This window comes from Oncorhynchus clarkii, chromosome 19 (genome assembly GCF_045791955.1).
Source record: "Oncorhynchus clarkii lewisi isolate Uvic-CL-2024 chromosome 19, UVic_Ocla_1.0, whole genome shotgun sequence".
In the NCBI taxonomy this organism is placed as follows: Eukaryota; Metazoa; Chordata; class Actinopteri; order Salmoniformes; family Salmonidae; genus Oncorhynchus; species Oncorhynchus clarkii.
In genome coordinates, this window is record NC_092165.1 from 28,748,194 (window position 1) to 28,768,757 (window position 20,564).

At 45.0% G+C, this 20,564-nt stretch overlaps 2 protein-coding genes across 18 annotated transcripts in view; both read left to right on the forward strand.

Annotated features, from left to right (window-relative positions):
* LOC139375010 (gephyrin-like) overlaps window positions 1-17,045 on the forward strand; it is a 127,835-nt gene extending 110,790 nt beyond the window's left edge. For 4 of the 16 annotated variants that reach the window (XM_071116368.1, XM_071116364.1, XM_071116361.1 and 1 more), the window contains 15 exons: window positions 3,713-3,755; window positions 4,450-4,587; window positions 5,830-5,874; window positions 9,796-9,888; window positions 10,087-10,142; window positions 10,647-10,766; window positions 11,026-11,084; window positions 11,262-11,415; window positions 11,648-11,769; window positions 11,961-12,048; window positions 12,614-12,687; window positions 12,846-12,910; window positions 14,836-14,939; window positions 16,248-16,344; window positions 16,675-17,045. In XM_071116368.1, the coding sequence (XP_070972469.1) occupies window positions 3,713-3,755; window positions 4,450-4,587; window positions 5,830-5,874; window positions 9,796-9,888; window positions 10,087-10,142; window positions 10,647-10,766; window positions 11,026-11,084; window positions 11,262-11,415; window positions 11,648-11,769; window positions 11,961-12,048; window positions 12,614-12,687; window positions 12,846-12,910; window positions 14,836-14,939; window positions 16,248-16,344; window positions 16,675-16,808 (1,392 nt within the window). In that variant the 3' untranslated portion in view covers window positions 16,809-17,045. Of the gene's footprint in view, window positions 1-1,270; window positions 1,337-3,712; window positions 3,756-4,449; window positions 4,588-5,829; window positions 5,875-9,795; window positions 9,889-10,086; window positions 10,143-10,646; window positions 10,767-11,025; window positions 11,085-11,261; window positions 11,416-11,647; window positions 11,770-11,960; window positions 12,049-12,613; window positions 12,688-12,845; window positions 12,911-13,735; window positions 13,832-14,835; window positions 14,940-16,247; window positions 16,345-16,674 lie in introns of all 16 variants that reach the window. The other 12 variants (XM_071116363.1, XM_071116366.1, XM_071116369.1 and 9 more) reach the window with 6 other exon arrangements.
* Window positions 17,046-18,932: 1,887 nt separating this feature from the next.
* The window catches only part of LOC139375012 (protein PALS1-like), a 52,591-nt gene continuing 50,959 nt past the window's right edge, over window positions 18,933-20,564 (forward strand). Inside the window, exon 1 of one of the 2 annotated variants that reach the window (XM_071116372.1) lies at window positions 18,933-19,116. The gene's annotated coding sequence lies outside the window, so the exon portion shown is untranslated. The remainder of the gene's footprint in view (window positions 19,117-20,564) is intronic. The other variant, XM_071116371.1, reaches the window with a different exon arrangement.

Here is a 20,564-nt window from a genome sequence, read left to right on the forward strand (position 1 = left end):
TAATCAGTCCTCATTGGCATTCATCAACATGTTAACTCATCTGTTTCTGCTTCACATCTCATCTTGATGACATACTGTGAACGTGGACATTGTGTGTGTGTGTGTGTGCTGTCCCTGTGTCCGTTTCTCAGTGTCTTTTGGAGCATCTGGCAAAAAACAATCATATTTCCTTCCCGTTCATCCATTTCTTCACTCTGCCATTTATTCATTCAATGATTCACCCGATCCTTCTCTGTTCGCCTCGCTGTTTCATCCATGACGTCTGGTACGGGCATAATGAGCAGTGGAAGAAAGATGGAAGAGAAGAGAGAGAGAGGTGTTCCCTCCACTTGGCATGTTCCTGTGAGACCGTTGTCATGGTAAAGGCAGACGAGCCTGCCTGAACATAAGGCAGCTGCCTGCCTACGTATCTGCTCAGTGGAGTGTGTGTGTGTGTGTGTGTGTGTGTGTCTAGCATCTCCCTAGAGACCGTCTCCTTTCAGATATTTTCCCTCCAGTCTTGTTGTGTCCCAGCTATTGTGATGACTTCTCATCCTTCTGTGTAGTCGCTGTTTTGTCTAATGCAGTGTTGTTGTTGTTGTTTAGGTTGAGCGCTTAAGGGGGAGCTGAGCTCCTGCCTTATATATTATTTATGTAGTCTAACTCGTTGATCTCCAGCCCTCGGCGGGTTGATCCATAGTGTTACACAGGGCCAATGTTGACAGAATCCTCCGTATCCCATTTCCCCGACCTTCACCTCATCTCACCGCTAGCCTTTGTTTTGTTGCCTGCGTGGCCATTATTTCCCTTCCACTTATGGTACTAAGATGGGTGTACTGTACAGACCTGTTTTAACAGGTGGTTCTACTAAATCTACCCTCCACCACCACCGCCCCCACCAGTACCCGGGTCAGTACGGCTCAGTGTCTTACTGTGCATCTGTGTTGAGACGTGTTACTTTCAGTAACGCTGTGTTGCACCTGCTCAGTCATCCTTCCTCGCCCTGAGCACACATCGTTCTGTGTTCTCTCATTCTTTTTATCACTTCATCCCCTCCCTCACTTTTACCTTCAGGTACAGCTGTTCACGTCTCAACTCCAGAACTTGACGACCTCTAGTTGGGTTACAGATCAGTTTATTCCGACTGTCTGTTGTTTCATTCAACCCTGGCGGGTTACCTAACCTTACACTGCTGATGACTTGTAGCTACTGTTTCCCAGCGTTCCTCTGCTCTGTCTGTTGTAAAACTTTTGTCTCTGTCATGTCCTGTCCATATGCTACTGTACTGTAGCTCCACTCTAGGTTGGAGGGGCTCAACGAGGACCACAGAGGCCATAGCAGAACCTACGACTCGCGAGTAACTACCCCCCCCCCCCCCCCCTCTCTGTTGTTCTCTCTGTTTCTCTCTCCTTTCTATCACTCACTCTTTCCTCAGTAGCAATCTATTTATTATTCTAACATACATTCTCTCCTTTTTTGAGTAGCTGTATCGTGTGGTGGTGGAATCTATGGATTATCAGTTCCGTTCACTAGTCTTTTTCTCTCTGCTCATCCTCTGTTCTTGTCTCCATTAAGATGCCACGTATTTCTGCTCTCGCTTTCGTTCGTGTGGGCTGTAGGACCATGCTGTGCCTCCTCACTCTCATCCCTTCCTACTCTCTCTCGCTCTCTCTGCTCTCCCCGTCAGTGTTTTTGACTGCATCGGTGTGTCATCAGTAGTGCTGGTCTTTTTTTGAGTTGTGGTTGGTTGGTTGATTTTAATCTTGGTCGTACTGTGTGTACTGTGGTAGAGAGGGTCTCCGTCTGTTCCACCAGACCTTAGCTTGCTCATGTGTCACTCTCCTTTTAGGCCAGGGGCATTGGGTCTCAGAGGTTCCAGGTAGGGGTTATATACGTACTGCAGACAGTATTTTATATATATATCTCTCTATAGATTAGAGGTCCACCGATTATGATTTTTCGATACCGATTATTGGAGGACCAAAAAAGCCGATACAGATTAATTGGCCGATTTTTATATATATATATATATATATATATATATATATATATATATATATATATATATATATTTTTTTTTTTTAAGGATTTAAAAATAAAAAATAAAAATATATATATACTGAATTAACACTTATTTTAACTTAATATAACACATCGATAAAATCAATTTAGCCTCAAGTAAATAATGAAACATGTTCAATTTGGTTTAAATAATGCAAAAACAAAGTGTTGGACAAGAACGTAAAAGTGCAATATGTGCAGTTCCTTGCTCAGAACATGAGAACATATGAAAGCTGGTGGTTCCTTTTAACATGAGTCTTCAATATTCCCAGGTAATAAGTTTTAGGTTGTAGTTATTATAGGACTATTTCCCTCTATACCATTTCTATTTCATTAACCCTTGACTATTGGATGTTCTTATAGGCACTTTAGTAATGCCAGTGTAACAGTATAGCTTCCGTCCCTCTCCTCGCTCCTCCCTGGGCTCGAACCAGCAACACAGCGACAACAGCCACCATCGAAGCAGCATTACCCATGCAGAGCAAGGGAAACAACCACCCCAAGGCTCAGAGCGAGTGAAGTTTGAAACGCTATTAGCGCGCGCTAACTAGCCAGCCATTTCACTTCGGTCACACCAGCCTCATCTCAGGAGTTGATAGGTTTGAAGTCATAAACAGCGCAATGCTTGACGCACAACGAAGAGCTGCTGGCAAAACGCACAAAAGTGCTGTTTGAATGAATATTTACGTGCCTGCTTCTGCCTACCACCGCTCAGTCAGATACTTAGATACTTGTATGCTTGTAGGCTCAGTCAGATTATATGCAACGCAAGACACACTAGATAATATCTAGTAATATCATCAACCATGTGTAGTTAACTAGTGATTATGATTGATTGTTTTTTATAAGATAAGTTTAATGCTAGCTAGCAATTTACCTTGGCTTACTGCATTTGCGTAACAGGCAGTCAGTCTCCTTTTGTAGTGCAACGAGAGAGAGGCAGGTCGTTATTGCGTTGGACTAGTTAACTGTTAGGTTGCAAGATTGAATCCCCGAGCTGACAAGGTCTTTCTGCCCCTGAACGAGGCAGTTAACCCACCGTTCCTAGGCCTTCATTGAAATTAAGAATGTGTTCTTTAACTGACTTGCCTGGTTAAATAAAAATTAAATAAAGGTGAAAAAACAAACGGCGCCCAAAAATACCGATTTCCGATTGTTATGAAAACTTTAAATCAGCCCTAATTATATATAGATAGATATAAACACCTGTAAAAGACCGCTGTACTACTGTGATGGGAAGCGAATCCCACCTCTTTCCCAAACCAACTCTAAACCAAACCTAAACCTCAATGAAGCAGTGCCCTTTATCCATTCCCACTTTCCCCATACACATGTTCCGCTCAGTGAAACAGATCCACTATCCTTGGCCTAAGGGAGCCTCATCTTATCGATTTTGTTTATTGCCATTCATGTTCTGAGGATTGTATTGATTGTGATTGTCCCTATGTTCTGCGTTAGAAGTTGATGGATGTGTAGAATGTATATGGCCATTCCAGTATATTAGGGCCAGTGTGGAATGTTTTTATCCTTTTTGGACAGAGGCCTTTATTCCCATTGTGGTCTCACCTCAACCATTTCTCTCTCGCTGTTATTCTTCCATTTTCCCCCCTTCTCTTTTTTTCCCCCCTTCTCTATCTTCCCTCTCGCTCTCTCTCTCTTGCGCTTTCTGTAGGTTCAGTCGCGGTGTGGCAGCAAAGAGAACATCCTGAGAGCTAGTAAGTTATTTGATTGAGAATTTTCTGTGAGTGTGTGTGTGTGTTAGTGCTTATTTTTCTCTCTCAATTTCAGTTTTGATTTAAAAAAATGTACATTAAATGCACTATGCTTTATGTGGATTGAGTGCTTTAATAGCACTGAATAAAACGATACAAGTCCCATGGTGGTAGTACCTGACCACTTCTTAACCATCAGTTATTCACATCGCATTACTTTAAGTAACCTGCTCAATGGATTATGGTCATTGTAGATAGTTTAGCTCAGAAAACGTGACAGTTATGTAGAACTTTGGCCTATTGGAAACTGCAACTCCCTATTACATTGCACAGTTCGGGCATTATCTGATTTGTTTCTAGAGAAACTGCAGCACAATGTGTGCAACATGGGAAACACGAAATGGAATTCAAATAACTGAACCGACATCTGTCAGCTCAGCACTAGTGTTGGGGGGGGGGCTTCCTAATAAAACTCAGGGGGAAACTAGTCGTCCTCACAAAAGTTGAGTGAAAGATTAGAGCCTTACCCTTGTAGCTCTTGGCTTTTCTTACTAGCACTGACTTTGGTGATAGCTGCTTTATTGAAGAGTAGTTTTACTTAGAACTACATCACAGTCATAGTATGTGTGATGGTGAAAGACAACTATCCTCCCCATTACACTCTTTTTCACCATTCTCCCGTCTCTCTGTCCATCAGGTCACAGTGCAGTGGACATCACCAAGGTGGCTCGCCGGCACCGCATGTCTCCCTTCCCCCTCACCTCCATGGATAAGGCCTTCATCACTGTACTGGAGATGACCCCTGTGCTCGGCACTGAGATCATAAACTACAGAGGTGGGTCGGACGGACTGACTGACTGACAGTGGGACGGACGGACAGACCAACAGAGACAAGTTGGAAAATTGACGGCCGGACAGACTAAAACACAAATGGACGGACGGAGAGACAGACCGACGGAGAGACAGACCGACGGAGAGACAGACCGACGGAGAGACAGACCGACGGAGAGACAGACCGACGGAGAGACAGACCGACGGAGAGACAGACCGACGGAGAGACAGACCGACGGAGAGACAGACCGACGGAGAGACAGACCGACGGAGAGACAGACCGACGGAGAGACAGACCGACGGAGAGACAGACCGACGGAGAGACAGACCGACGGAGAGACAGACCGACGGAGAGACAGACCGACGGAGAGACAGACCGACGGAGAGACGTACAGAAAGCTCAGTCATGCCCGTGTCACCGGACATGCCTTTCTTTCGATCCCTAACATCAGCCATACTGCTCACTCAGTCTTCACTACTGTCTGTATGGCTGTTGACGCCATACTGCTCACTCAGTCTTCACTACTGTCTGTATGGCTGTTGATGCCATACTGCTCACTCAGTCTTCACTACTGTCTGTAGATGTTCTGTATGGCTGTTGACCCCATAACCTCTCTATACCCCTGACCTTCTGTCTGTAGATGTTCTGTATGGCTGTTGACCCCATAACCTCTCTATACCCCTGACCTTCTGTCTGTAGATGTTCTGTATGGCTGTTGACTCCATACCATCTCTATACCCCTGACCTTCTGTCTGTAGATGTTCTGTAAGGCTGTTGACGCCATACCCTCTATACCCCTGACCTTCTGTCTGTAGATGTTCTGTATGGCTGTTGACTCCATACCCTCTCTATACCCCTGACCTTCTGTCTGTAGATGTTCTGTATGGCTGTTGACGCCATACCCTCTCTATACCCCTGACCTTCTGTCTGTAGATGTTCTGTATGGCTGTTGACCCCATAACCTCTCTATACCCCTGGCCTTCTGTCTGTAGATGTTCTGTATGGCTGTTGACTCCATACCCTCTCTATACCCCTGACCTTCTGTCTGTAGATGTTCTGTATGGCTGTTGACGCCATACCCTCTATACCCCTGACCCTCTGTCTGTAGATGTTCTGTATGGCTGTTGACGCCATACCCTCTCTATACCCCTGACCCTCTGTCTGTAGTTCCCTTTACCTATTGTCTGTATTACTGTCTGTCTGTGTCATATGTGTGTTGAGCCCATGATGTTTCTGTTCCTACAGCTGTTCCACCTGACCCAGATGCTCTCCATTCCACCCTGTCTATCGGTCTGTCTGAGTCCCCGCCTACCTGCCTGTTCTCATCTTTCAATGGCTTGATTGTTGATTGATTGATTGTTTTGCAAGCCAATAAACAGCACATTGTGACTTCACATAGGTCAACTTTAGGTGCTTAGGCTGCTCGTTTACACCAAGTAACCTGGGTTTTTCAAAGACACACTTGATAGTACATTTTACACTATGAATAGAGCTGGGGAAACTAGCTTCTGGTAGAATTGACCCATGGCTCTCTAGAATACGGAGCATGGTCACCCATACATAACAAGAGTCCATAGTATACACAAGTCCAGAATGAAAACCGGGTCCATATTTTATTTCTGTCTCCATCCATCGTCTTGTTTTCTCTACCAACACTTAACTGAGAGCAGTGTCCGGTGCATGTTGAATGACTCATGGCCTCAGTCACCTTGCTGCCTGCAGTGTGTTGCTGATTGGTATATTTATGGCTTCTGTGTGTGTCTATGGGAAGGGGTGTGCAGTGCTATATATTGGGGGTGGTTGGGATAATGTAGCACGTGTGTGAGCAACAACGACGGCCCCTAACCTGCGTGGCCCCCGGCAGGCCATGGTGGAGCAGACCCCATTTAAGCCCATTTGGCCCCTAGAGTGGGGCGGACTGGGGGAAAAAAAACAACACCTTACTTTATCTCCGCCACAGCCATCACAGGAGGAGCGCCAAAGCAGGAGAGGAGAGCTGTGGCTGGGGGCCCGTGGGCCAATCATGCTAATGTCGCCTCCTCCATGGCGCCCTGGCATTACACAGGTCAGTGATGTCATCGGTGACGTCATGCCTCCCTCCTCACCACCAACCACCACCCCACTGAAAAGAAGATAAATAAATGACACCACCCCCACTGCCTGCCCACTTCCCAGAGTGCCCACTGCCCAGACCATGGCAGACAGGGTTCCGGTTGGGGATCTGTGGGCGACGGGACGACGACAACACCTTCCTCTCTCTTCACTGGGTCATTTCATCTCCTGACCACTAGGGGGCAATAAAGGGGCTAGGCCGGGCCATAGGCTGCTACTTGTGCTGATGTTGCGGTTGCTTCTGAATCTGTTGCATGATCTGGCTGCTTGCAAAACCCACCCACTATCCTCCTCCTCATATTACATTAGTATTGTACATTTATGGAGGACCTTTCACCACGATGGCCTGAGCAGTTGGGTTCAGTACCCACGCCGTGTTAGAAAAACTCGGGAGGAGTTTGTAATGCATGTAAAAAAATATATGTAAATGCAGGAGTGGGCGGGTTTTACTCTGCCATACCTACCGCCCTCTGCCAGCACAGCGAAGGTCAAATGTGAGGGCTCAAGAGTTCATCCACCCCCTGCCAGTTGTGACTGGCATCTATGTGGGTAGAAGAGATGCCCACTACCCACCCAGGCAGCACATAGACACACAGGGTTGAACACTGGGGAAACAAAACACCCCACAGCTCAGACAAAACGTCTCAGAACAACCATGTTCTTTGTGCTTGTTAAGTTTTTTTGCAGGGCGTCCTGCTCCATTGATTTCACTTGTTCTCTGCTCCAAGCCTGAATAATAGATTTTCTATATGTTAGAGATGTTTCCGTTTCTCTCCTTTCTCCATCTTTCCTCCTTTCTCTCTCTTTCTTACCCCCTCTCTCTTCTTTCTGTCGGCCATGAGAGAAGTGAGTGACCCAATTCTGGGAGCGCTTTCTGTGTTGTCATTTCCCATCTCCCATCATCTGCATATGCAACAGCCGCTGGGCACAAGTTTGTCGTCCACCACGGGACGGGGGAGGCACCCAACCAATCAGGCTCGAGCGAGTAAGGCCTAGAGCGAGGCACACTGCAGACAGTGGGACAGGAAGGAGCACACACTCTTTGTGACGTTAACGCACAGAGCGTCAGGGAATCACAAAGCCAGTGCATGACCCCGTCACTAACGTAACCCAAGAACACGTTCAGGAAGGTGATGACCCAAGAAGTCCCTGAACTCCCAGAACAAAAGGGCTCGAGAGAGCGATAAGTTCACCTCACCAATCAACAGTGGTTGTAGGTCGCCTGAGGGGGGTCTAGCAGTTTGAATCCCACCCACTGTCCAAAACGAAAGGCAGACCAAGGCACTCTTCACCCACTGTCCTTTGAACAGTCTCTCCTCCCAACTGTCCTGTCTCTGAAAGAAAACAGTACGTGTAGAAGCCCGACTGTGTGAGATAAAGTTGAGCATCACTCACACTGTGAGTTAGTGCATCGACGGGCCATAGGCTCTCTGAGACCAACCCAAAGTAAATATGGGCAATGGTGTAACGGCTGCGCCAGGAAAAACTCTTCATAAATCTTTGAAATGGCCTGTTGACTCTCTCCGATGGCAGTAAGTAAGGGCTCAGGGTACTTTTACAAAGTGCTGTTTTCTCTTGTTGGTTAATATAATGATAAAAGGAACACCTAACAGATTGATGGGCCCAGAGGGATGGAGATTGGATATTTAAACTAAATTCAGGAGGTGGAGGCTGTGCCGGTGTTGTAAGAATCACTGTTGGTGTTTTGGTAGTAAAGCTATCACAGGTGTACAAACACATACATACACACACACACATACACACACACACACACACCAGGCATCAGGAATGTCTGTCTGTCCTGTTATGAGGAAATAAAGTGTAGTGGGAATATTTTATGGTATCTGTCTTTGTTTGTTGCTCCTGTTGTGGTGTGTAATGCATCAGGTTGCAGTTTTTCTGTTCTAATAGAGAGAAACATATGCTATTTTTGAGGGCCCCTTGTGTCTACCTGTCTCGTCGTTGTTGTGTGTGTGTGTGTGTGTGTATTTTCTGCTGTGTGTGTAGTTGAGTTCTGTCTTGCGTTCCATGGGGAGTTGTGCGATTGTTATTAACCAGCTACATTTTGGTTGTCTTGTCAGCCAGCTTGACGGAGGCGAGGCGAGTGTGTCGTGGCGCTCCGTTCGCTGTGTATTCGTCTGTTTCCATAGATACCTCCGTATCCATCTGTTTGATCACGGTATAAAAGACATGTTCTATATTTAGCTGCTCATCAGATGTGGTATTTTAGAACAGTAAGTCTCCTCTAATCATCCTTCAATAGAGGAGAAGCCCGCTTGCGCTCTCTCTTTCTCGCATCTCTCTCTTGCTCTCTCTCTATTTCTTTCTCTCTGTCTCGCTATTTCTCTCTCTATTTCTTTCTCTCCCTCTCGCTATTTCTCTCCTCTCTCTCTCGCTATTTCTCTCTCTCTCTCGCTCTCTCTCTCTCTCTATCCTCTCGCAATTTCTCTCTTTCTCTCTCTCTCCCTCTCGCTATTTCTCTCTCTCTCTCGCTCTCTATCCTCTCGCTATTTCTCTCTCTCTCTCTCTGTATTTCTTGCTATTTCTCTTTTATGTGCTGAGAGTGAGCTCTCCGCTCTCTCCACGGAGGAGAGTGCGTGCGTGCGCGTGTGTGGCTGTGATTCGTAGCTCCGCTGCGTCAGCGTTAGCTAGCGTCACAGTGTAACACTTGGCTCCCCCAGCCTTCTCTTTCCCTCTCTCTCACGCACGCACGCGCACACTCGCGCGCACACACACTTCTAGCAAGGGTTTCATGTGATGTAGGCTTATCTGTGTGTCTCGATTTTTGTTTTTCTTCACAACACCTACTCAACACCCTGTCTTGTCCTACCAGCATCTGTCTCTGTGCTGTTGTCAACAGGTTGTGTGGCAGCATGGTTATATGTGTTCTCTGGCCCATCCTCACTGCACTGCACACACACACACAAGCATTAACCAAAACATAGAGGGACACAGCCTACCCCGCCAGCATGCATATCACACCTTGTGTACTCTCCTCCAATTGATGTGTGAAATGACAAACTTGTTTCTCTTCTCTCTCTTTCCCATCCTACCTTTTCTCCTATTTCCACTCCACTGCACTTTGCTCTACTGTTGTAGATGGGATGGGTCGAGTCTTGGCGCAGGACGTTTACGCCAAAGACAACCTGCCTCCGTTCCCTGCGTCAGTCAAAGATGGCTACGCCGTGCGAGGTGAGACGCCAGGACGAGTGGGTGTACAGTGCAGTAGTTTGAGTGATTGCAAACCATTTAACGCTAGACTTTAATGCTTGTTTTTGTGTCTTTTGACCATTGCACCCTTTTCAGCTATTTATGTCTCACAGTTCTCTCGCTCTCTCCTGCTATCGCTTTCCCCATCCTTCCCGCCCTCTCTCTCTCTCTTCCTCTCAGCGGCTGATGGTCCTGGAGATCGCTTCATTATTGGAGAGTCACAGGCAGGACAGCAGGTGAGGTCCTTTACAGTTTGTGAGCCCTGATATTCTGGAGTGTTGCTTTGAGAACATACTATAACAGGAGCTCTCTTGCCTTTTCCTACCTCTGTGTGAGTCTGTGTATTCCCATGGGCTGTCCTGCAGCGTGGAGTTCCACAGGTCACTGGCTCAGCTGTGATTACAAGACTCCACAGAGACAGACCATGTCCTCTCTCTACCTCTACACAGAGTTCTATCGGGCTCTACTCTACACACAGACCCTGTCTCTGCAACGCTCCGCTCTGCTTTCTTACAATTGTCACACGGCCTCCACTGTGGAGCCTCGTGTTCAAGAGTTGCTCAAGTGCGTCTTGTGAAAAATGGCGTACAGTCGATTTAGATTTTTCCCAATTGTAATGTTAACACTACTCCATGCCGGCAGTTATAATGCATAATTATGCCGCTATAATGCCTTAAAATTCTAGTCATAAGCATGTTTAACACCTTTTTATAATGTCCAACTTGTGTGTGTCCCTATAGCCCACGCACACGGTGATGCCGGGTCAGGTGATGAGGGTGACAACGGGGGCTCCTATCCCCTGTGGGGCGGATGCTGTGGTGCAGGTGGAGGACACTGAACTGCTCCGAGAGTCTGAGGACGTGAGTCAACTTCCTGTCCCAATCTCAATTTGTCACAACGAGCTTTACTGGAATACACTGTACAATAACATACTCTCTCCTCTCTCTTTCTCAACTCACTCCCCGTTTCCCTCAACACTCTCTCGTCTGTCTCCTGTACCTCCTCTCCACAAACTGACAGCTTTTCTATATTGTACATACGCTTACTCGTCTGCCACAATCCTCTTCGTTACAATATACTCTACTGTATTTTCTTCACTAAACCTGTATGTCGTTGCAGGGCACAGAAGAGCTGGAGGTGCGGATCTTGGTACAGGCACGCCCTGGACAGGACATCAGGTGAGCGAGAAGTTTTGGGTTGTACCAATCAGGACTGGTGGGGTCAATTCCATTTAAATCCAGTCAATTCAGGAAGTAAACTGAAATTCAAATTTTCCTTAATGCTGTTCTGTATCAGTACTATACCACACAGCCATGTATGTCTGAGTGGCAGCCCTCTGTCTCCCCTCCCTCCAGGCCTATAGGTCATGATATAAAGCGTGGGGAGTGTGTCCTGTCCAAGGGAACCCACATGGGCCCTTCTGAGATTGGCCTGCTGGCCACCGTAGGAGTCACTGAGGTGGAAGTGCAAAAGTTCCCCGTGGTGGCTGTCATGTCCACTGGCAACGAGGTGAGCGCAAGCTCGCATGCATGCACACACGTGTTTGCCTTCTCTCATGGTGTCTTTAATACCTGGGTTTGAGGTTAGAGAGGCGGGTACTACGGCAACCGATTTATGGGTGGAATCCCAGGTCTGATGGGAAGATCTTGCAGGATGTGAGATGGTTTCTGATAGACAATGGGTAATAAAGTAATCTTCTTCGTGTGTGTGTGTGTGTGTGTGTGTGTGTGTGTGTGTGTAGCTGTTGAACCCAGAGGATGACCTGCACCCTGGGAAGATCCGGGACAGTAACAGATCTACACTGCTGGCCACCATTCAGGAGCACGGATATCCTACCATCAACCTGGGCATCGTCGGAGACAAGTCAGTGAACATAACCCTCAATAACTATAGGCTTGTCTACCCTCCTAGAAAACATTGGGCCGGTTTCCATGGACACACATTACTCCTCGTCCAGGACTAAATCTGTGTCTGCAGAGCTGTAGATAGATATATATTTATATATATACAACCAGAAAGATAGGAGGGTCTAAACTATGACCATTCCCCTACAGCCCAGACGACCTCCTCAATGCCCTGAACGAGGGCATTAGCCGTGCTGATGTCATCATCACCTCAGGGGGCGTGTCCATGGGAGAGAAGGTAAGATCCAAACAAAATGAAATGTTAATTCAAAATAAATAAAAAAGAGAGAGAGCGAGAGAGAGGGGGATGAGAGGTGGGGCAGCGAGAGGTCACTGTGTGTTTGTGAGAGCGAAATCAATTCCGTCGTGGCTAGATAGTAGGGGCTGGAACTCATTTTGGAATTCGCCACAACAGTTTGTTTTCTATGTTGAACCTTGCGTACTGTCCAACTCATGCACTCTGCTGCCATCTGTTGTTCTGACCCAGCTGTTACTCCTTAGTGATGAACCTGCTGGTTAGGCTGACCTTTTGTATGTTTACTGCTTAGCTGAGTTCTCTGCTTCCCTCTTTGGGTTTTCTGCTCCAATTACTTCTGTGATTGGATCACACATTTTACACCTCACCATCTGTCAGAGACCGGCAGACATGTTAGAGATGCACAAAGTTTCCATTCGATTCGATGTTCAGCCTCTCGCCCATGTATTCTTTGCAATATCAGAATCGACTCAGGGAAACTTTATCGGCCATGAAATACACTGTAAATACAATATAATATCATAGAATGTATCTCTTTGTGTTTCAGGACTACTTGAAGCAGGTGCTGGACATTGACCTCCATGCCCAGATCCACTTTGGACGGGTCTTTATGAAGCCAGGGTGAGACGTGATGGGGATTTAATTGTACAAAACTTAAATAAAAAATACATTTTGGTACCAAAGTTTATGCCTTCTTAATTCATGAAGTTAGGCTGGTTTAGACAAGATGGATAGTCAGTCATGAAGGTCTCACTGAGTTTGTCTTCTCTCCTCTTTAGTCTTCCCACCACGTTCGCCACTGTAGACATTGACGGGGCACGGAAACTGATATTTGCTCTACCAGGTACTTCATCCTGAGATCTGCATGTCATGTGTACCGTGCGTGTGTGCAGTATTTTGTGTGTGTTTTTTTTGTGTGGTATAAATGTCATTGTTGAGTCTCAGGACTGGCAGGGGACCGCTTGGTCTTGACTGAGATCTCAGGCACTCGTCTGTGTCTCTGCTCTGAGTCCAAAACGCCACCATTTACCAACCAAATATGTTTCCTTGAGGGAAACATGTTATATTAATGCAGCAGCATGCCCTCAGACAGAGGTAATGTTCCTCTTTAATCACACTCCCCGTTCAGTTTCCACAGCATCCTGGAACCCTTCCAACCCACAGCAGCCATTTCTTTTTTTCCTCTCCGATTTGACCATTTTCATTTGAGTAAATGAGTTGTAATATTAGTATTAGAACTATGTTTGCGTGAGGGAATGTCTGTGTTTGTATTTTTATATCAGCCCTCCAAAACCGTGCTCCTGTGTTTTTATCTCAGACCCACACAGCCCAAAAAACTCAAACCACAGCCAGCCCTGACCCCCATCCAACCAAACCTGAAATTTGACCCACCCAACCAACCAAAGTGCCCTACCTCCTCTCTTACTCAAGCCTGCTGACAACAGCCTCTTGTCCCTCTACTTTCCTAGCATTCGACCTGGCCCCTCCACACCTCTTCAAAGGCCCCAGCCCTGGACCCCTTAGTCCCTTGCCCAGGCCCCCTGCTTCTGCCCGTCCTATTGCCAACCTGCCCCAGCCCCCCTGCCTTGTCTCTGCCCGTCCTACATATGACTGGAGGGCTAGTCTGTGGCTGTGGTGACCGCCACTCTTTTTATATTCCCCCTTTAAGGTAATTTCACCTTCAGAGACACAGGCGCCATTCGCATCGACCCTGTGCCCGACAGTGAGGCAAGCAGGGTGCCCGTGCCACCGCCCCCGCGCGGAAGTAGGTGCTACCAACCTGGTCGACCATACTGTACCGTTCAGTGTGCTGCTCTCTACCTGAAAGCAAGCTTACTTCAACTGAGCTCAGAAAACGGAATTTAAACTGAAAATGGGAAATGTGTTTTTTCTTTAAGAGTGCTTAACTGAAACTCGACCCAACTAAAATGATATGGGCTTCAAATTTTCAAAAAAAATGCTAACTTTTTATCAGGCCAAATGGATAAATTTTATTTTTGTCTCCCAGACTTTGGGCTGTTTGGGGGCATTTTTGTCTGTTTTTTATTGGTGATTAAACTAAACAAGATCACTACACCTTTTAGTGAACTCAAACTTGAATCTTAACAAAAGATAAAATAAACTTTAGTTTTTCTTTACTTATGTGATTTTTCTGTTCTGTTTTCTGAGAGAAATATTGTTTTGTTTCTTTAACGTTTCTGTGGCGTTGCTGTTGGTTCTGTCGCTCCTCGTTTTGTTTCTCTGTGTGTCCCCGAGCCCCTGCCCCTGTGAGGATCTATCCCATGATTCCATGCTGTTGCTTGTTGTTGTGATTTGAGAGCGCCGCTCACCCTCTCCACCTGCTATTGCTACCCTTCACCTCTGCTTGTTGGTGTAAAGAAACAGCACTCACAAACTTGTCCCACTCTCCCCAAAGAGCTCTCACCCACCAGTCCCTCCTCTGTGAACACTTTCAAAGGCAGAAGCGTACATGTCTCACCTGTCTGCCTCCCCATCCCTCCAGCCCCAGCCCAGGTCCACAACCGCAGCCTGGGTCGCATACTGACAGGCCAGTGGGGTGAAGAAAACCACTCCCCTATGCACTGAACCCTTGTCCTGTCCTACAGGGGCTACTAGCTGGAGCATGTCAACAACAACAATGTTCCTCAACCCCAACCCGTCCAAACCTTCCCAGGCCTATCCTGCCGTCTCCCTCCTCAGCCCTGAACAGTGGTAATGTCCCGTCCTTGTCTCCCTCTCATCCTCAGCACCTCTCTCTCTGTTGGTCAGGTAACCCAGTGTCTGCTGTCGTCACCTGTAACCTCTTTGTCATCCCTGCTCTGAGGAAGATGCAGGGGATCCTGGACCCTCGACCCACCATCATCAAAGCCAGGGTAGGTTAACAGCACTGGCTGTTATGGAAGGTTTTTGGACACTAGGTCGTAAAATACAGGTTAAGACAGTGTCATAATTAAAGGCAGTACGTTAAAAAATAAACACATTTATTGGAACCTAAGCTGTTGTTGATTCTAAACCATTAACATTGAAAACGTGACCAACGGTCAATAAATTAAAGTAATAAAGTGGCTGTCGATCATTTGAAAAACATTTACAGTGCATTCAGAAAGTATTCAGACCCCTTGACTTTTTCCGCATTGTTACGTTACAGCCTTATTCTAAAATGGATATAATACTTTTTTTCTTTCATCAATATACACACAATACCCCGTAATGACAAAGTGAAAACAGGTTTTTAGAAATGTTTGCAAATGTATTAAAAATAAAAACTGAAATAAGTATAAGTATTCAGACCCTTTGCAATGAGACTTGAAATTGAGCTCAGGTGCATCTCGTTTCCATTGATCATCCTTGAGACGTTTCTACAACTTGATTGGAGTCCACCTGTGGTAAATTCAATTGATTGGACATGATTTGGAAAGGAACACACCTGTCTATATAAGATCCCACAGTTGACAGTGTATGTCAGAGCAAACCCAAGAAGACTCAAGGCTGTAAACGCTGCCAAAAGTGCTTCAGCAAAGTACTGAGGAAAGGTTCTGAATACTTATGTAAATGTTATATTTCTTCATTTTTTTTTTTTTTGCAAACATTTCTATAAACATTTGTCATTATGGGGTATTGTGTGTAGATTGATGAGGTGGGGGGGGGACAATTTAATCAATTTTAGAATAAGGCTGTAACGTAACAAAATGTGGGAAAAGTCAAGTGGTCTGAATACTTTACACAATGCACTGTAAATGAATAGAATGGCAGTAAAACAGTTATCCTATGTGTTTGCTGAGTAGTTAGCTGAAATTCACTACAATTGTTTATTTTCCACTTGATGGCAAACTTTCTGTACTGCTAACATTCACTTCCAGTCATTTTCACTCCAGCGCTAGTCCAATTAATGTATTTATTTTCTAACGCATCTGCATGGAATTATTACGTTGTCTTACGTTATTATGTTGTACTACCTAGTCTGGACAGGGCTGAAATACAGGCACATAATGAAAAAGTGTGCCACCTTGCAGTCATGGTCCTTGGAGCCAGATATGCAGGTCATTCGAGCTTGCTGCATAAGTTAGGGAGTTTGAGCGAGAGCTGGAGAGGGTTTTTATACACACAGCAAATACGTTGGGGATTAAGTTGAGTGATGTCGTCATTCTGCGCCCTGCTCTCTCCTGTGTGTGTGCAAACAGCTGTCCTGCGATGTAAAGTTGGACCCTCGTCCAGAGTACCACCGCTGCATCCTGACATGGCACCACCAGGAGCCTCTGCCATGGGCACAGAGCACAGGTATTATCACATACTAAGTAAATACACAATAGTTTGTCCGCATGTGTTTGCATGGACAAATGGATAAGGGAAAATGCTTATCCGAAAGTTTATCCTTGTCATTTTATTGACTCTCTGTTTCCCCACCCTCCTCTCCCCCTCCCTCTATCCCCCTCCCCACCCTCCTCTCCCTCTCTCCCCCTCCCTCACTCCCCCTCCCCACCCTCCTCTTCCTCTCTCCCCCTCCCCACCCTCCTCTCCCTCTCTCACCCTTCCCCTCTATCCCTTTTTACCACCCTCTCCTTCTTTCTATCTCACTCTCTTTTTTTCACTCTTTCTCCCCTTCTACAGGAAATCAGATGAGTAGTCGATTGATGAGCATGAGAAGTGCCAACGGGCTGCTGATGTTGCCTCCTAAAACAGAGCAATACGTGGAGCTGCATAAAGGAGAGGTTGTGGATGTGATGGTCATAGGACGGCTATGATGATGTCATCTTACAGGGACAGATAGATAGACAGGAAGAGGAAGTGGTGCATGTCCACATATCATAACTATTCTGTAATATGTAACGGCACAGCTAGTTTTTATTGATTTGGATAATAAAGTTGATCAAGCATAATTAATCACGAACACAAAATAAATGAGTACATACATTGATCATGAAAATATTAATTTGAAAAGATCATTGTATTTCAAAGACAAAATGTAATACCTTTAAAAAGTGGAGGGAAAAAATATATAAAACATAAGAGAATTATTCTGTAATATATTATATTATTATTATAAGTATCATGATTATTATGATAATTATTAATATTATATTATCATATTAAGCAACTCTTGTTTCTCTTTCATCCTTGCAATTGCTTTGTGTGTTCAACCCTAGACCTTATAGATAGATAGCAGTAGCATTTCAATAGGAAGCTGTAGGTGCTTAACAGGATTAAAAAAGAAAGCCTATTTTCTTATCTCACAAAAAGGTTCAAAATACATCTTCTTTTTTACAACGAAAACCCTTTTGAGATTGTCAGAAGTCCCCCTTGGTCTATGTTCTGATTATCCACCCTTCTCCTAAAGTGTGCATTTGCACACTCTCAGTCATTTAAATGCATGGGTTTGGTGTAGGCATTGGCTGGAGGTAGTTTCCACCATTGCTAAATCCATGCAAGAAAGAAAACAGGAAAAGAGTGGAGAATCAGGATGTAACCTTGGTGCTCTGGCTTGATAGGAGGAGTGCTTTCAGGGTCCTGAGGGTGCCTTTAGGTGACAGCTATCTTTACCTCCCTTTAGTATTCTTCTCTTCTATGCCACATTATATGGGCTTCATTATGCTTCATAATGGCTTCACACAGCTTTGCTTGTCGTTTATCTTGTGAGTCGTGTTTATGTGCGCAGTGCCAAAAGTGTCGGGCATCATGATGAGAACTGGGCCTGTATTTATAAAGTGGCTCTGAGTAGGAGTGCTGATCAAGGATCAGGGCCCGTATCCACAAAGCATCTCAGTGTAGAAGTCCTGATCTAGGATCTGTCCATATAATCTTATTCATGATGATCTGAAATAGAAAACAGATCCTAGATCAGAACTCCTGCTCTGGGATTCTTAGCATTTCGCCTCACCTGCTTTAACATCTGCTAATCTGTGTATGCGACAAATTAACTTTGATTTGATTTTTATTTTAGATGCTTTGTGGATGCAGGCCCAGTTCCCCCCGGTCTATATAATCTTATTAATTATGATATATAAAACTAAACTGATCCTAGATCAGCACTCCTACCCCTTTATGAATACATGCCTTAAAGGTGGAGGAAGGCAGCGGCCTCGCTTCGTCAGTCTAACCTCACCTGGTACTAAAGTCCCACCCAGAGATGCGTATATCCTGGCTCTGGTCCCACCCTGTCCCCTGCCCTTCTACTCTACCAACACCCCACTCTCCCCCACCCACACCCCTCCAGGACTGCTCACCTCACACACACTAGTACAGATAGGTGAGGGAACTGGGGTAGGGACAGAACTTTATTTTATTTGTTTAATTTCAGAAGGAAGAAACAGCTTATTTAAAGTGCTGACTGCCTTTTTAACAACTATTAAAACAGTGTACAGAAAAATAAATAAATAAAAAAGAGTGATATTGTACAGATATTATGGTGACCAGCACTCCTAAATAAATTAATGAAGCAATGAGGAGATATTGAACTCTGTACTATAAAAATTCTGTAACAATATTGATGAAGCTGATGAAAAATAAAAAATCCTTGATCATTATGTAAAACAATTAGTTCAGTCTCTTATTTATAAACGGACATGTCCTCTTGGAATTTTTTTTAACTATTCTATGTTACAGATAGGGAACTGGGGTAGAGTACATAAAAGTATATGTGTTTCTACAGCATTGGTCCTTAATTTGATTGCCTTGATTTCAGCAAAAAGCGTTGCAGAAAAACACTGAATTTTTTAAATTTAATTTACCCTCTTACTTTATAGATGTAAAGTCATCTATCATTGGATAGATGACTGACCGTGAGCAACATTGACCAACCGCGAATATTGTTTCATGAATGTAACGTTACTTGTGGCGCTGTGGAGCAAATGGGAGAGCCTTGACGTCTCAACCCTTGAGTTGGAAATTACTTCTAATAACGCAATGCTACGGCGGGAGAGAGGGTTTCGACTGATATTGTGACACAAAGTTAGGAAAGTTGAGTCTTTCATCACTCAGTTGATACAAAAACCAATGGAGGAACATTGGACACCTCAATGAAGGATATATTTTTGAAAGCGTTGCGGGTTAAAAGTGAGTAGTTCTCTTTCATTTCAAATGTATTTTGCTGGCATTGTTTGCAACAGGTTGCCAGGAAGCTAACGTTAGCTAGCATGCTAGCATTATCTAGCGCGAGCTTTTAAAGTTTATGCTACCTGGTAAACTAGCATAATATAGCATTTCACATCAGGTTGAACTAAAGCTGTTGATATTTCAACTGTGTGGGTTAACAACAAAATAGTGTGTTTTCTTGCGTAAAATTATCACCGAAATGTCCATGTCGCTTTTCATCCGAACCCATGTCACAGCGGAAATTGTCGCAATGCCAGGCTAGTTGGCTTAGAAGCTAGCAGCGCGGACTAGTATCTAGCCCAACCCATAGAAATGTAATGATTCTAGCTATTTCTATGGCCCTACCTGTTGCGTGTGTGAAGTTTGGGTGCCTTCATTGATGCACTGTTTAAACAGGCATTTTGCTTACATCTTTTGAATAAGACAACGTTTTACATTGGAGTTCTGCTACTAGCTCGCAAGGTGGAATTCTACGTATGAAAAGGGCTCATGCGTCTCAAAATTCTGGTATTACAGTCTGGAGTCCGGACGCCAGGATTCGTGCCTTACAACCCAGTCACTACTGTATTATGTCTCAACGTTAGATTGAACCAGTTTACCAGTTCAGGACAGATGCAGGATGTCGACAAAGGGGATGAGGAGTCTGTTTTTGACAGCAATGCAATACCGTCTGACCAGAGAGTCATCAATCTATCAGCACTGAAGTATGCTGTACCACTGAGGTTATGCCAGTATTGTGATCAATCGTTTCATTCAATGTTTGTCTGACCAAAGCGTCAGTGACTAACAAATGTATTTTTCGGTACATTACAGTATTATATGTACAGGTCACACCGAAAAGCAATACACAATGAATGGTATCAATGAAGCCCACATCCAGGTACTGTAGTTTTCCACCACCTTATCAATCAGACAGTGCCTGCACTGGTCACTTTTTACCTACAGCCTGAGACTTTCTTGGCTAAAAAGAACAGTTCCAGTCTTATCAGTTTACTTAATCACGTGCCTCCAGTCAGCTGACAGTGTTATGCTATTCACAGATAAGGCCAATTTTTTTCAATTATTATTTTTAACATTTTCTTTGGGTGGTCTGCCTCCAATCACTCACCTAAAATAGCCAGGAAGGACCCTACCCACCTTGCTTATCAACACCTTTGAAAGTGGTTGGTTTTCCCTGAAGTGTAGACTTTACCGTGAAATGCTTACTTACAAGCCCTTAACCAACCATGCAGTTCAAGAAGAACAACATATTTACCAAGTAGGCTAAGATAAAAAGGCTATAAACAGGGGGCACCGGTACGGAGTCAGTGTGCAGGGGTACAGGCTAGTTGAGGTAATCTGTACTTGTATTTTGAGGCAAAGTGACTATGCATAGGTAACAAACAGTGAGTAGCAGCTGTGTACAAAAG